At 44.8% G+C, this 17,060-nt stretch overlaps 1 protein-coding gene across 2 annotated transcripts; it reads right to left on the bottom strand.

Annotated features, from left to right (window-relative positions):
* Positions 1 to 2,075: 2,075 nt before the first annotated feature.
* Positions 2,076 to 16,348, bottom strand: LOC542536 (uncharacterized). Of its 2 annotated transcripts, none has more exons than NM_001351746.1 (13): positions 16,094 to 16,348; positions 11,624 to 13,039; positions 11,038 to 11,203; positions 10,822 to 10,945; positions 10,628 to 10,740; positions 10,386 to 10,542; positions 6,434 to 6,792; positions 5,098 to 5,367; positions 4,875 to 4,964; positions 4,428 to 4,766; positions 3,989 to 4,312; positions 3,776 to 3,865; positions 2,076 to 3,690 (listed from the first exon to the last, which is right to left on the bottom strand). In NM_001351746.1, exons 2-13 carry the CDS (start codon positions 12,874 to 12,876, stop codon positions 2,317 to 2,319), a joined length of 4,659 nt encoding a protein of 1,552 aa, NP_001338675.1. In that variant the 5' UTR covers positions 12,877 to 13,039; positions 16,094 to 16,348; the 3' UTR covers positions 2,076 to 2,316. The 2 variants fall into 2 exon arrangements, with proteins under 2 accessions (NP_001338675.1, XP_023156564.1); XM_023300796.2 differs by having other exon boundaries at positions 2,096 to 3,690; positions 6,434 to 6,759; positions 16,094 to 16,347.
* Between the last annotated feature and the right edge of the window lie 712 nt (positions 16,349 to 17,060).

Here is a 17,060-nt window from a genome sequence, read left to right as displayed (position 1 = left end):
ACCCCTAGGCGCATGGAGGAGCTACCCAAGCATTCAAGAAACATTCTAAGCCTCCAAGACTCCAACTTCGCGCATTTGATTCTTTGAGATAGTGACTTGAGCTCCATTTGAGTTGTGAACTCCGTGGGTCGTGTTTTGAGCTCAAGTTGTGACTTGTGTGCGTGATTGTGCTGTGATTTGAGTCTTATGTGTGTTTCTCTCCCCTCCCTTACTTCCATGCTTCTTTTGTGATCATCATTGTAAGGGCGAGAGGCTCCAAGTTGTGGAGATTCCTCGCAAACGGGAGAAAGTCAAAGAAAGGAAAAACCGTGGTATTCAAGTTGATCATTGGATCACTTGAAAGGGGTTGAATGCAACCCTCGCCCATTGGGACGCCACAACATGGAAGCAGGCAAAGTATTACTTGGCCGAACCACAGGATAAAAATCACGTGTCTCTTGTGTGCTTTACCTTTGATTATCTGTGTTCAAGAACTCGCTTCAAGCACTTAGCCGTTCTAACTTTAATAATCAAGTTTTATGGCTATTAGTGTTGAATTTTACAGGATCACCTATTCACCCCCCTCTAGGTGCTCTCAGTAAGGGACGCAAGAGCTAGAGCCACATCAGCGACACACACACGGGTCAAGAAACAAGCACACAAAACACAGTGCAGCGAGTTCACAACTCAACAAGTGCTCAAATCTCAAACACAATGATCCGGATGCGTGCTTCCGGAGTCTATGCGTCTTAGGATGTTCAATGGAGGCTTGGTGTATTGCTCCATGCGTCTAGGGGTCCCTTTTATAACCCCAAGGCAGCTAGGAGCGTTGGAGCTCCATTTGGTAGGCAATTCTTGCCTTCTGCTCGTTGGTGCACCGGACAGTCCGGTGCACCACCAGACATGAACAGTGCACGATTTGTTTCCTTCTTTGGCGAAGCCGACCGTTGAACCCTCGATCCCTTTGGCACACCGGACACTGTCCGGTGTGGCCTAGTGACCGTTGCCTCTGGCCACGCGTCGCCCGTTGATTTCGCGTCGATCGCGCTACCGACCATTGGCGCGGACGTTGTTGGCTCACCGGACATTCCGGTGAATTTTAGCCGCGGCGTCCTCGGCGATTCCCGAGAGCAGCGAGTTCATTGCTGAGCCAGCCTGGGCACCGGACAGTGTCCGGTGCACTGGTTGTTTCTGTTGAACTCTTTATCCTCCTTTGTTCTTGACTTAATTGAGTTCCTGGCACTTAGACAAGCATGTTTAGTACATAAAATAATTTACTAAGTGTCTAGAACTTACCTTCACACTTGATCCATCTAGATATTTCTTTGCTCAACATTATATTAGTTCACACATAGTGTGTTGTGCATCTAATCACCAAAACAATATAGAAATAGCCCAAGAGCACATTTCCCTTTCACATACATGGAGAAATCCCTTGATGTATACTTTTCATGGACAATATACTGATATAGTGCTAGTTGATAAAAGTCGGGCATGAGTAAATAAAAAACTAAAGATGTGACAGAAGACTCTAGAGTCCAAATGTTTTAGACTTAGTAAAACTAAAATCGAATATATAAGATATGACCACTATTACACATGAAAAGGGAGATGTTAGTTTAGAATCTAGTAGTGTCCAGAAAGTATACCTTTCGATATTTAGGATCAATGCAACAAATAGATATGAATATTGATGAAGATATTAGCCATAGAATCAAAGAGGGTGGATTAAGTGACATCATCTGACAGAAAAGACATGTTTTATAGAAGGACAATTAGGCCTAGTATGTTATATGGTGCAAAATATTGATTTACAAAAAGACAACATGCTCTACAAATAAATGTTGTAAAAATGTGTGTTGTGTTTGATTTATGATCATACAAGAAGGGATTGACTTTAAAATAATGATATATGTGATAGCCTAAGGGTAAATTCAAGTGAAGAAAAGTTTGTTCAACACTAGTTGAGATAGTTTGGAGATTATTGTTGTTGTATCTCCTGTAAACTGTCCTTTTGCCTGTGTAAGACTGTTGCCTAAAAATTTAGCAAATTCGTAAGTTAGTACTATCTAGCGATGTCAAAACGCATGCCGTGCAACCCAGATAACATGTACTATCATGCAGAAGAAAGGCAACTGCACAAATTCACAGCGCATTGAATACTTCAGGTTCAAGAGGGTTCACATAAGAAATCCTTGACAAACCAAGCAAGTCTGTAAAAGGAAGATAAGCAGCTGATACAACAAGGGTTTTGCTTGATGGCAACTAAGGTCGCCCACTCATTCAGCCATCAAGACTGGATATATTGTCTTGTCTTGAAGACTGGATATATTGCCTTCACCTGAACTTCTGCCGCCGTCTCAGCTCCCGCTGTATAGCCTTTTTTCTAGCCTCGTCCGAAAATTCTACATTCTCTGCAGACCGAGCTTGGGGGCTTATGACACTCCCTGAAGCACCACCAGGTCCGTATCCCGGTGGAAAGGCTTCCAAGTCCATACTCCTTGAGCCACCAGTTCTCTGGATTCCTGCAAGCATTCTCTGCTGGCAGGTCGAAATCCACGAAGTGGTATTGCCCTGACTTTCCCCGGGCCCGTATCCTGGCGGACCGACTTCTCTTGAGATGCCTCTAGTAGGACTCGTAAACACTCCCTGCTCACAACTCGTGTTCCAAGAACCACCATTGCCCTGATCTTCCTGTCCATACCCTGGCGGACCGACTTCTCTCGAGATGGTTGTAGGACTTGTAAACGCGCTCTGTTTGTACCATGTAGTGTCGTTGCCCTGGTTCTCTCCAGACCCAAATCCTGGAGGACAGACTTCTCTTGAGATGGTTTTAGGACTCATAAACACTCCCTGCTGGTATCCTGGTGGGCCAACTTCTCTGGAGACGATTGTAGGACTTGTAAACATTCTCAACTCGCAGCTTGTACTGTCATTCTCCTGGTTTTCTCCAGGCCCATATCCTGGTGGACCATGTTCTATTGAGGTGGTCGCAGGACTCATAAATAGTCCCGACTCACAGCTTGTATTCCATGAAGTGTCACTGCGCTGGTTTTCTCTGGGCAAATATCCTGGTGGACCAAGTTCTCTCGAGATGGTTGTAGGGCTCATAAACAATATTTGCTCTCTGCTTGTATTACAGGAAATGCCACTGCCTTGGTTTTCTTCAGGCCCATATCCTGGAGGTCCGACTTCTCTTGAGCTAGTCGTAGGACTCGTAAACGGTCTTCGCTCATAGCTTGTATTCCATGGAGCCCCATTGCCCTGGTGTTCTCCAGGCGTATATCCTGGTGGACCAACTCCTCTTGCGATAGCGCTAGGAGCCATTATCACACTCTGCTCACAGCTAGTAATCCTTGAACTGACCTGAAGAAAGTTTTCTCCAGGACCATAACCTGGAGGTCCAGCTTCCCTTGAGATGGCAGCTTGAGTCATAGTTAATTTCTCTTCACACCTGGTAGTATATTGGCTCGGTGGGATATCCTCTTCAATGCCTTCGTTAAGATTAATTTGTACCATCAACTTTTCAGAAATCATGTCATTTGTATCTGCATCTGGTTTATCTATCAAACCAAAATTGGGTTCTATTACTTGTATACCATCAAAGATTGTGCTACTATTATTCTCAGTAGTATTTTCTCCTGGGTATTTTTGGTTCTTGGCAACAGCATCTCTTGAATAATGATGGGTGGCAGAGAACCACTTACTGATCTGTTAGAAGAAAATATATTAAGACGAGGGAACAATAACAGCCCAATGATAATGTAGAACAAAATTGTTAGGTAAGCAGTAATACCTGATTAAATGTCAGTCCTAGCTCTTGTGCCAGACCCTCTTTTGTTGCACGGCAAGGATATGGATCTTTTTCAAAATGTTCCTTCAGCTTCTGCAAAAAAAAAAAAAATTGCAGTGTCAATACTGTAATCTATATCAGACTACAATTAATTGGACTGATTTGTTAGCACAAAGTGATTCCAAGAAAAATTGGACAATAGTTATATCTATATACCTGAGTAACTATAGGGCCAAAATGACATTTTGAGGCATCGCCACTGCTGACATTGGAGCGAAGAACTTCAGTTTGCTGTTTACTTACAGAACCATGAAGTTGCTCTCTAGCTTGCTGCTCACTTGCAGAACCATGAAGCTGCTCACTCTGAGTATGTTCATTATTCTGCTCCCTAGCTGGTGCTCTTCTAGAACACCGTTTTGCAGAACGTAGTGATTCAGTAAGTGATACTTTTTCGTTGCCTTGTAATTTTGTTTTTCGTGGTGTGCTAAGTGTGGACCACTCTTCATCACTGCTTTCAGATGATTCTTGTTCGTAAGACTCCTTTAGATTGCACATGAAAAAATGGAAAGGAGATTAGTAAAGCTAAGGCGTGGATTCAAAAGTTCATTTTCTATTTTCATATTTTGAAGTGAATACACTCACTATCAAAACCTACCATCTCAATTTCTGTTCCAGAAAGCGGGATATCTTCATTATTACATTGGTTAAGATTGCTCTGCACCACCTGTTTCTCAGGAACAATGTCATTTCTATCCCTAGTCAACTTTTCTGCCACCCCTTGGTTAAGATTGTTCTGCACCATCGGTTTCTCAGAAACAATGTCATTTCTATTCCCAGTCAACTTTTCCATCACCACAGTGTTGGGTTGCCTTGCTTGCATGCTATCTACAGTCGTGGTATCATTATTCTCGCTAGTATGGCCGTCAGGATGCATTTCTTTTCTGGCAGAAGCAACCCTTGAATAGTGACGAGTGCTAGAGAACCATCTGGAGACCTGTTAACAGACACTCTATTAAGGAAGGAGAAGTATAACTACAAGTCCAACAAGCACAGGGCACATCATAAAATTCTTGGGAGGGAGAACAAATGCAGAATTTAGTACCTGATTAAATGTCAAGCCTAGTTCTTCTGATATATTCTCTTTCGTTTCACGGCTAGGATATGGATCTTTCTCAAAATGTACCTTCAATTTCTGCAAGAGAGATATAGTGCCAATGGCATAACTGATCTCAAGTCATGATTGAATGGTTCCACTTGTTAACACAAAGAGCTGGGTAAAAATCCAAATAAATAATGCAACAGAGATATTTAAAAAATTTCTATACCTGGGTAGCTACAGGACCAAACTTCCGTCCTGTGCTACTGCTGCCATTGGATCGAAGAATTCCAGTTTTCTGCTCACTTTCAGAACCATGAAGGCGCTCCCTCTGTGGTGTATGTTCATTATTCTGCTGCTCTGCTTGTGCTCTTCTAGAGCACCGTTTTACAGGATGAGGTCGCTCACTAAGTGAATCTGTTTCACTGCCTTCTAATAGTTCTTTTCCAGACCACTCTTTGTCATCACTTGAATTAGATGATTCTTTCCCATATGCCTCCTTTGTATTGCCAATGCAATAAATGAAAGAGATTAGAGAAAGGAGTAAGGCCAGAGCATGCATATAATAATTTGCTCTAGTGAGCTATGTGGTTTTAGTATAAGCCGTGAGCTGATTGCTTCACTAAAGATGAAATTCCGTTGACAAAGAAATTATGAATGTTACTACCCCTATCACTATTTCCAATTATTCTTTTTTTGTTTCTTTTACCTTGTTATTTATTTGTTTGTTTTAGTGTCCCTTGTTGGGTTTCCTATCTAGTCTACTCCAACTTGCTTGGGAATAAAAAGGCTTTGATTGTCTTTAGTTGAGTGCCATTTTCTATGCATGTATGCTTGACAGCATGACCTAGTTTAAATTATATTTTCTTAAACATGCAGCATACCATTATATTATGAAAAATGACCTATTTTCAATTGCATGAAGCATTTTCCCTTAATGATATGTAAGTATATGCACCATGTGTATAACATAAGATAGGGGCATTTTCCCCTTGGTGCTCAGTTTCGTGGCCGTGTTGTTATGCCTGCATTTGCATTATCGTTTTCGTTAAGCTGCTGAACTTTGTAATTTTGTTACGATCGTAATGAAATTTAGTTTCCACAGTTGGGAAAAAGGGGTTGCATCTTTCTGCTTGAAGGCCAGCAGACATATAGAAAAATGAAGTTTTGCGATCATGAATACAAATAGCATGGTGAGCCAGACATAATCTGATTTTCTCTTTTGTCAGAAACCTTGGCTTGCGCTCTCGCTGGTACTAGAAAAGAAACACAGGAGAGAAATAGATGGAAAAGGGGAAAAGAGATTTGTGTTGTATATGGCAAAGAGACCAAGGTTGCTTGTTCCCAACCTTTCTATATTGACTACATTCAGCTATGAAACAAAGATAAGCATTTGATGTTTACTGGATGAAAAAGGATTGCATTCTAAGAAAAAACTATCACTTATATTGTTAAACTAGGACTTAAACTATCCATATTAAGGCTCACCAAGAGGTAGGAAATACCAGATACAGAAAACATGCATTCATGGTACCAGAAAAATGCGAGAGAGATGGCATACATACATCATATAGTTTTTTGTAATCCAACCGTTCCACCTGCCGCCTGCTTGAAACTGGTAGCACCATGTCTTGCCCTAGCTCCATGTCCATAAATACATGATCATGGTTTTCTTCATTAGAGCGGTTGTTGCTGGCCCTGAGTTTCATTCTATAAGTATGGTTTATCACATTTGATAATGGAGATGCCGAGACTTCATCCTGGCCACAAGATTTGGCAATCTCAGCACAAAAATCATCAGAGTCAGATGTGAAATCTGACTCTTCTGAGTTCAATCCATCTTTTTGGTCTTCACTAGAATCTGGACCTGACGGATCGAAGTCACCATCCCCTGAGTCCTCCGAAGGCAAGCCAAGGTCATCCGCTGTACAAATTCACATAAATTTACAAAAAGTGAAGTAAACTAATTAATACTATAGGCTTCAGCCTTTGACAGCACTAGGTCATGTTTGACGCACAAGCTTTTCAGATTTTACTTTTTTAGCCACAAGTGCCAAACATGCAGTTTATCACTGAAGCTATACTGCGATAATGAATCAACAGTATGTTACTCCTATAGCAACAAGTCAATGTTGCTGCCAAACACATTGACATTAAGTATTTTGTTGCAAAGGGTCCAGGTTCAAACAATTGAACTTGAGCATATAAACACAGGGCAAATGCTTGCAAATCCACTCACTAAAGGGCTTTCACCCAGCGAGTTCAAAAAACACGTAGCGGGCATGGGTTTAATGAAGCACCTATGGTTCTGGATTAAGGGATCATCAATGCAACCATCTCCCTCAAGAATAAGTTGTCTTCTTTGAGATAGAAAGGTATAGTGGTATACTATAGTTATTGAGTTCAGTAGCACATAACTAGCTATTGTAACGCTTTGGTCTTAGTGCACTGGTCTTTTGAGATGTGAAAATTGTTAGTTAAGAAATTAAGCAATTGAGTTTTAAATATAAGTGAGTAAGTATGAGATCAAGGGGGCGGATGTTGGGTTGACCTCATCCGACTCGGTTAGGGGACCGAGTCGGACTCCACGTCCGCGCCATAATTGAGGGCGCAACAACCTATTGGTTGCGGGGCCCCTTTCACACCACGTATATAAACAAACAAGGGACCGACACACGAACCAACATTCGTCGTACCCCTTTTGCCAAACACACACACGTGAAATCCGAGTCCCTTGTATTTATCCAAGTCATTGTACTATCAGGGTCAGTCATTGTATTTTTATCAGCGCCAGTCATTGCAGTTATCGCGAAAGGGCCTCTAGTTGAGTTGGTTAGGTGGTCTGAGTACCACTCCTCAGGTCTTGGGTTCAACTCCCCGTGGGAGCGAATTTTAGGCTGTGGTTAAAAATCCCCTCATTTGTTCCATGCCAAATTACAGGTCTAAGGACCGGCCCCGGTCGCGGTCATTCTCACATGAGCTACGGTGTCGCTAAGTATAGGTGGGGTAAGGGTTCAAGGGTTTTCTCGACTTGCGTGAGAAGGTCTTCTTAATATAATGTCTGGGTGTTGTCTTAACCCCCGCAGGTCAAGTTTTTTCAGTCATTGTAATTATCAGGGTCCATCGTTGTATTTTTTATCAAGGTCAGTCATTCTGTTTATCAGGATTAGCCATTGTATTTTTATCAGGGTTAGTCATTGTAGTTATCAGAGTCAGTCATTGTATTTTTTTATTAGAGTCAGTCATTGTATTTATCAGGGTCACCACGCCGGGGGAGGACCCGCGCCCTAGCCCTAGGGACGGCCGCACTTGTCGAGAGGTGTTGGCTTCGCGCCATCCACGGCGGGAGCGGGCCGATTAGCATCGCATGGCAGGTGCCGCAGTTTGTGCTCGTGGCGAGCTCCGACGTCTTCTACGACATCGCGCAGCTGGAGTTCTTCTATGGGGAGGCCCCTGCAGCGATGTGCAGCATCTGCTCGGCCTTCTTCCTGGCGCTGGGGTTCTACGTCAACTCGCTGGTGGTGATGCTGGTGGCGGCCGTGATGAAGAGGCCCGGGTGGCCGGCGACGGACCTCAATACCGGCCACCTAGACTACTACTTCTGGCTTTCCTCTAGTTAGTAGTATAATTTAGTAGCTCCCTAGTCGCTAAGTGGTAATTGTAGTTGTTTTTTATTTTTGCAACTAGACTTGCTTAGGACGTTAGCTATTTGGCACCTAGGGTGCCAAATAGCACAGTGTGTGTGTACACACACAATGACACACACTTAAGCCATTTTAGTGTGGGTGATCGCCACCTAAGGTGACGAATAGCATTTCTCTCTCTCTCTCTCTCTCTCTCTCTCTATATATATATATATATATATAGAGAGAGAGAGAGAGAGACGCACACATAGTATAGTTCAATAGGATCCCAAACTACAATCTAATTCTACGGCGCCACTAAAATGCACCTGGGTGCATTCTCTATATTGAATGCACCCAGATGCAATAACACCCCGAGCACGCCCTCGCCCCTCCTGTACGCGCGCCTCCCTGCCCCCCGCCGCTGCCGCGCACCTCCCTGTCCCCGCGCCACCCTCTCCCCCACCGCCGCCGAGCGCCTCCCTGTCCCCGCGCCGCCGCGCACCTCCCTGTCCCCGCGCCGCCGCGCGCCTCTCTGTCAGCGTGCCTCCCTGTCTCCCGCATTAGGTGTGATTGCAAGCCCGCATTAGGTGTGATTGCAACTGTTGTATAATTCTACCCAAATATCTGTTAAAAAAATTTAAACAAAATGATTGCAACCGATGGTGTGTTGTAATTGCAACTGCTGGTGTAGTGTGGATGCAACTGCTGAGTTGCTCTGATGTGATTGCAAGTACTGAATAACTCTGGGAAATTTTGTTAAAAAATATGATTGCAACTGCTGGTCTGGTGTAATTGCAACTGCTGGTCTGGTGTAATTGCAACTGCTGGTCTGGTGTGATTGCAACTTCTATATAACTATGTCCAAAAATCTATTAAACAAACAATGATTGCAACTGCTGGTCTGGTGTAATTGCAACTGCTGGTCTGGTATGGTTGCAACTTCTATATAACTATGTCCAAAAATCTGTTAAACAAACAATGATTGCAACTGCTGGTCTGGTGTAATTGCAACTGCTGGTCTGATGTGATTGCAACTTCTATATAACTATGTCTAAAAATCTGTTAAACAAACAATGATTGCAACTGCTGTCTGGTGTAATTGCAACTACTGGTCTGGTGTGATTGCAACTTCTATATAACTATGTCTAAAAATCTGTTAAACAAACAATGATTGCAACTGTTGTCTGGTGTAATTGCAACTGCTGGTCTGGTGTGATTGCAACTTCTATATAACTATGTCCAAAAATCTGTTAAACAAAACAATGGTTGCAACTGCTGTCTGGTGTAATTGCAACTGCTGGTCTGGTCTGATTGCAACTTCTATATAACTATGTCCAAAAATCTGTTAAACAAAACAATGATTGCAACTGCTGTCTGGTGTAATTGCAACTGCTGGTCTGGTGTGATTGCAACTTATGTGAAGAGGTTGAGCTGTTCGCGGATGAGCCGTTCATGGAGAAAGAGGGCGGGGGCGGGGAAGTGAAAAGGTTCTGTCGGGAGCATGCGGGAGGGACGAAGACGGCCTGGGTGGTGCGGTTGGCTCGGACCTGGCGCGTAGGTTCGGCCTGGGTGCATTCTCTATATTGAATACACCCAGGTGTAATATATAAATACAGTATATATATATAGAGAGAGAGACACGCACACATAGTGTATATATATATATATATATATATATATATAGAGAGAGAGAGAGAGAGAGAGAGACGCACACATAGTATAGTTCAATAGGATCCCAAACTACAATCTAATTCTACAGTGTAATCTGATATTGTCATGCAAAAAACAATCCTAATCCTAACAACCTTGATTGGAAGGAACAAGCCTTCTGTTTTTAGAAGGTTTGGAATGCTCAAACAAGGTGATGGAATCTAAGACATAAGAATCTGACCTTTGCTGTCATCCTCTGCAGAAAGCCTGACTTCATTCACCATCAGCCCTTCAACCAATGCAGGGTTGTCACTGTGCTTTATATGATCTGGCAGCAGATCAGAAGTATCAACTTGTTTAGAACCGTTGGCAATTGAAGCTGCCTCAGGGAAAACTTTCTGCAGAGATTAAAAGCACCGTCATGTTAGAATATAATTTCGCCTCATTTATCTTAGTTCTACTGGTACTTTGTGGGGTTTTTACCTCCCATGAGTCATGAATGGAGAGCTTGCTTCCTTGAAGTTCATTTAGTGCATCTATAGAGTCTGCTTTGCAGACACATGCAGGGCAAAGCCATCTTTGATCCCCCGGAGGTACTAGAAATAAAAAAAAAATGAGCAACGGATGCAATGATGATTTGAGAACATAGGGAAACCAAAAGATGTAGTGGATATTACTATCTTCAGTTAGCAAAGGAGGGTTCAAACAGTTCTGGTGGAATCCTCTGTCACAGGCTCCATCACAAAGAATGATGTCATTTTGTAAAGTAACATCCTTTGAGCCACATACAGCACAAAATATCTGAAAGATGAGACAAATTATGTCTGAACTAAGTTGACAACCAGGCTCAAATAAGAATGTGAGATTATCAAGAATAAAATGAGACCCCCTACATCTTCGCTTGAAATTTCTCCTGCGGAATCAAACAAAGATTCTTCAAGCTTCCCCTTGGATAAAAGAGAGTCCATATTTCGAAAAGCTTCACGGATTCTTAACTTGCATTGGAGGATTTCTGCCTTGGCTCGTTCAAGCTCCTTTTCAGGTCTTATTTTTTCCAAACTGCACATTTATACCATCAAAACAGTACATGACAAGAGGACACACTTGAAGTCTATTAATAGAATTACAGAAATGCATAGTTGAATGTGAATTGCAAGACATCCCGAAATATTATAGGCAGTGGAACATTGAATGCAGCCGATATGTACCCGAGAACCAACATCTGTTCTATTTGTCATACCACCCTAATAAAAAACAGTAAATATGGAATAGCAGTTACACATAAAAAAGAAAACCAAGTTAGACACTTAGTATATGAGGATATTGTACAGATTGTATCCTACCTAGTACCAACTAATTATATCCTTTTTGGAATGAAATGAACTAATAAATGCTCCAAATCAAACCCTAATTCAAGAAAATGGGAAAATGCACAAAATGGCATTGAACAGCAATATGAAACATGTTTGGATGACAAACCTTTGGCCTTTCCAACCTTCACTTGCATAAGCTTGAATAAAGGTTTGTTGATAGTTCATTCGATTCAAAATATATCTAACTCTTTGACAAATTTTTAAGTAGTCCTTCTTGGGACTGCGATCCATTGAAGGCTTGCGGTTTCTTTTTGTCACAGTTGGTTCAGCAGAAGTACTATCATTTACATGCCCAATACATGCTTCATTCTTCTTTCCTGAGGCAGAGCGAAGAACCCTGAGACCAATCTTTGGATTGTCGGTCTTTGAAATTACCCCAGCTTTTTTTTTCCTCGCAGCTGGTTGAGCAGCAGTACTTTCATTTAAAGGCTTAGATGCCTCATTCTTCCTTTCTGAGGTAGAGCGAAGCACCCTGGCACTGCTCACAGGGCTTCCTGCCTCGAAGGAACTGCCGCTTTTTCTTCTTTTCGCAGCTGGTTGGCCAGCAGTACTATTACCTAGAGGCTTAATAGATACCTCAATCTTATTATTTGAGGCAGAGCGAAGCACCCTGACACTGCTATTGAGACTTCTCTTCTTTGAACGACTGACACCTTTCCTTTTATTTGCAGCTGGTTCAACAGCACCACTATCATTTAAAGGCTCAGTACATGTCTCATTCTTATATTTTGAAGTAGATCGAAGCACCCTGACACTATTGCTGGCACTTCCCACCTTTGACGGACTGGTGCCTTTCCTTTTACCTGAAGCTGGTTCAACAGCAGCACTATCATTTAAAGGCTTGGTAGATGTCTCATCCTTAGCTTTTGAAGCAGATAGAAGCACCCTGACACCACAGCTCAGACTCCCCGTCTTTGAGCGATTGACGTTTTTTCTTTTATTTGCAGCTGGCTCACCAGCGGTCCTGTCACTTAGAGATTTACTGCATGCCTCATCTTTATTTTTTATTGCAGAGCGAAGCACCCTGACACTGTTGCTGGAACTTCCCACCTGTGAAGGACTGGCACGTTTTCTTTTATTTGCAGCTGGCTTATCAGGGATCCTGTCATTTAGAGGCCCGCTACATGCCTCGTTCTTATTTTTTGATGTAGAGTGAAACAACCTGACACTGCTATTAGGACTATCCAACTGACTGCCACTTCTTTTTTTCACAGCGGCTTGGGTAGCAGCAGCAGCATTCAGAGGCTCACTGTCCTTATTATCATTGGCTAAGGCAGAGCGAAGAACTCTACCACTACTATGTGGAGACCTCAAGGGATACCTTTTACTTGGTGACATTTCTGAGCCTTTCCTTCCCATGTTACTGTTTGTCTGCCGTACACTTATTCCCAATGTCGTTGTTGCCCCGAACAAGACCAAGAAAATGATAAACACAAACGAACATCGTCCACAGTAACTGCTACAACATCAGAATATCAGAGAAACCTTCGTTGTTATCCAGTCAAAATAGATGTGTCAGGACCTACAGTGATGAAAAGAAATGTGAATATGCTTAATAGTGCCAACAAATATTAAAATGTTCTTGTGTTAATGCATATGTCCCCAGTACTTGCTTTGTGTCAGGTATCGTAATTAGGGGTACCTAGATTACACCCCTAAACACGCTTAAAGCTAAAGCTACCGTGAGACACGTTCCCCGAGGTCAAATAAGTATGAGCCACGATTCGTCCGAGCCCCCGCTAGGGCGGTTGCTCAAACCTCCGCCTCGCCCGAGCCTGCCCTCGGGCGAGGGCGGCGCTCGCGAAAATCCTCGTCTCGCCCGAGGTCCCCTCTTCACGGTACAACGGTTTACGCCTCGCCCTCGCCCGGCCTCAATCAAAGGTCACGGGAACCGTGGAGACATGAGCATTCAATGCGAATACCTATCCCACATGATACCGCAGTCAAACAGAAGCGACGGGACCGTGGTCCTGTCCACTTTCACCAACTACGATGACGCATGCCCGGGATAAAGGCTACTGCTCCCCCACGCCGTTAACAGAGTTCAAACAAATCCGAATGGGACGCACGTACGACGAAGCATGGTCTAGCCCTCGGGAAGAATCTACGCCTCGCCCGAAGCTGGCCTCAGCCTCGGAACAAACTCCACCTCGACCAACCTCGGCCTCAACCACCTGCCCCCCGCGAATTCCGCGAACGGCCACTCCTTCAACTGTTCCCTACACGACTGCGAACCCCAGAGCAGGCTCGTCCATGGCATCGAGAAGACTTCTATCTCGCCCGAGCATGGCTTCGGCCTTGATAATACCGACGACAGCACGCCCGCCGTCACTAGAAGCTGTAGAGCTAATGTCGGATACCCTACGTATTGCCAAGAGCTTTTTGCCATACTTACCACTGCTCCAACCACTACGACTCGTACAACTCCTCCATCGAACAGGCTTGGGTGCACGACCGAGCCCCTGGCACTGGCCTCGGCTCTCTGCACAGTCAAAGATGCAAATACAGGAACCGGACACCCCCTTCCCAGCTCAAGTCAACAGCAAGTACAAAGGCCATACCAAAGGCCATACTAGCTACAGGGGCTCGGACACGCCTCCTCTCCCATATACGACAAGCTCTGGCGCTCCTAATGGCCGTCCAGGAGGCTACAAATAGAGGAGCCTAGGTCTTCAGGGAGGGAGAGGAACACTTCACGGTTTTCACCTCCACACAGATATTGGCACTTGCCTCAATCAATCCCAGGGACTTGGGATAATTTCCCTCTCCCGACCAACTTGTATTCTCTACTGCAAGCACTTAGGTGTAAGTAATATAAGTCTCATCCCCCTCTGCTGGAAGTAGGGTCTTCTCTTGCCTGAACCAAGACAAAGACTTGTGTCTCCTTGCATCACCCATCTGGGCCAGGGCACGCAACACTAATTCACTAGTCGGTAGGATCCTCGGGTCAAAACACCGACACTTTGAAAAGGCCTATTTTATTCATGGCTCACAAAAGAATGCAACTAAAACTTAAGGGAAAATGAATGAAAAAATGCAAGGGAGCACATGATTCAACAAGTGGAGAACACAACCTATACAAGCCAGTTCAAAACTAAATACATGCAGCACAGCAACTGCATATATTCATCTCAATGTCAAAAATAAGTCAGATAGGCAATATATCAGTAAGTTGGGAAAACTATATAGATTGATTATTGAGGGACATGTCACATATATAGGTGAGGACAGGGGCGGCTTATGGAAACACAACCGACCTCAACTCGATCTACTAGAGTCCCGAAGTCCCGGACTTGGAATCCAACTACAACCCGCAGCCCTAGCTGGCCTCTACACAAGGATCAGGTTGGCTGGGCATGAACCCATATGGCTGAAGCTAATAAGGCCTAAGGCCCATAACACAACCCTGTCTAACAATATCATATGTCATATTCTTTATGTCGCCAACATGAGATGCTAAACTAAAAACAAGTCACTTGAAGAACAGACAGATCAATTTCTTGGTCAAAATTAGCACAGCATACATTGCCAGGATGATTTTGACACCATGTTCTATAAGAAGTAAACCAACAACCTCCATCCAAGTTCCACACAGCTAAACAGAACTAGCAAGGTTTTAGTTCCACTCCACCATTAAAGACATCTGGAGCACCCTAAGCTCACCACCTTCCATACTGCAATTTGGGCTTGCAGGTGGGAGTTCGGGAGCACAGGACATGGGTGTACACATGTACACCTGATCGAAGTTAGTAGGCATAATACATGTACATACCTGTGATTTAGATCAAATCCGAACACAGGTAACCAAATAGCTTAGTTTAGGGTTTGGGTGCTCGGTGTCAGACAGTAGGAGGCATGAGCGGATCTGAATCCCCTGGATAGGGTGCTACAGCCCAGGTCCAGCCCAAGAAACATTGGGCATTTACAATTCATGGTGTTTAGCTTAGAGATGGGTGCATAAGGAGAGAGATTATGGTAAATCATTAAGCATCAGCATAGACGTTAATTCCTAAAGTGTAAAACAGGCGGTTAGATAGGTTCAACTGCCTTTTTAACTTGCATTGAGCATTGGTGCTAACTCACCTTACCTTCCAAGCATCAGGTGCCAATGGTATGGTAAAGAAAAAACGGTTTTTGGCTAAGCGCCCCCACCCCCCATTGTGCATGCTCAATAGTCCAAGCCCAACCGGACACCCCTAACACACGCCAGGTCATTCAACGCATGCCGGCATCGCTCGCTCCTTACGCTACTCGTTTGTCTTCTGTAGGAGCTACCGTTTCAGCCGCCGCCGCTGGCACCCTCAGGTGCTTCCCAATCCTGCCAAAAGTCCCAGCAATCGCCGAGATTCATCGAGACCCCAGCCCCCTAGACGACCAGATCCTGCGCTCGACAGCTGCGGCTCCGCGAAGGCGCCAGGCAGCCTGCGGCTTGTGTGGCGGCATGGTGGTGCCCCAGCTGCTCAGGGAGTATGCAACGCCAGCAACAGCATCCAAGGTCAGCACCCCCTTTGCCCCCTTAATCCCTTATCTAGTCTAGATCCGCCACTGGTAGGAAGGGAAAAGAGAGCGGGCGCACCTGACCGGTGCTCTTCGCCGGAGAAGGACCAGAGGAAGACCTGGGGCCCCTGGCCTACGGCTGCATCGTCGGTCGCCCAGTCATCGCCAAGACACGGAGAGCTCACGAGTCACGCCTCGCGGGGTGAACGGAGTAACGGTGAACAAAAGGCTTGGCGGTAAAGTCTGAGCGGTGAGCTCGCGGGTCTGGTCTCTGGACTCTGCCACTCTGGAGCACGGTTGGCTACCTGGGCACTGATTTGCATCCGTAGGCTGTAGCAGGCCGCATCTCTCCCTCCTCTAGCAATATAGGTTGATTCACTGAGAAGTTTTTTTTTTTTGATAATTTAGTCGTGGAAAGAATTTGGCCGTGGAGACTTAGTATCGTAGAGATTACGGGCATGTTTGGTTTGTGGCTAAATGTGTCACACTTTGCCTAAGGTTAGTCGTCCAAATTGAATAACTAATCTTAGGCAGAAAAGTTAGGGAAAGTGTGGCAATTGAGGTAACGAACCAAACATGCCTTACGTATTGAGTAAGTGTTGACGCCTTTTCGGAGCGCCAAACACTCAACAAGAACCGTGGCGGTGCCTTCTGCACAGGGGCGGACGGTCCGCGCGCAGGGGCCGGACGGTCCGCGGCCTGGTGCGAGACGCGGCGGTGCTCTCTGCACAGGGGCGGACGATCTGCGCGCAGGGGCCGGACGGTCCGCGGCCTGGTGCAAGGCTAGGGCTCCTGCCTGACGGCCGGACGGTCCGCGCGTGCGCAGTGGCGGCGGAAGATCGTCGGCGGCGCCTGTATCTCGCTCCCGGGAGGGACCCCGTCGGGGAGGAGAGATCCTAGGGGTTGTCTAGGCTCGGGCCGGCCGACCTAGACTCCTCTAATCGGCATAGAGTCGAAGAGAGGCGAAGAATTTGGAGATCGAGAGGCTAAACCTAAACTAGACTAGAACTACTCCTAGGATAAAATGTGAAATAGAAGTGTTGTTG

The sequence above is a fragment of the Zea mays genome, chromosome 8 (genome assembly GCF_902167145.1).
Source record: "Zea mays cultivar B73 chromosome 8, Zm-B73-REFERENCE-NAM-5.0, whole genome shotgun sequence".
NCBI lineage: Eukaryota > Viridiplantae > Streptophyta > Magnoliopsida > Poales > Poaceae > Zea > Zea mays.
Note: the sequence above shows the minus strand (reverse complement) of the source record. Positions and strands in the feature narration are given on the sequence as shown.

Coding starts and splice junctions, on each gene's coding strand:
- LOC542536 (NM_001351746.1), bottom strand. CDS start 12,876: ATGGGAAGGAAAGGCTCAGAAATGTCACCAAGTAAAAGGTATCCCTTG. Junction 10,946..11,037: donor GAGAAATTTCAAGCGAAGAT/GTAGGGGGTCTC, acceptor CTCATCTTTCAG/ATATTTTGTGCTGTATGTGG. Junction 4,965..5,097: donor TTGGTCCTGTAGCTACCCAG/GTATAGAAATTT, acceptor TCTCTCTTGCAG/AAATTGAAGGTACATTTTGA.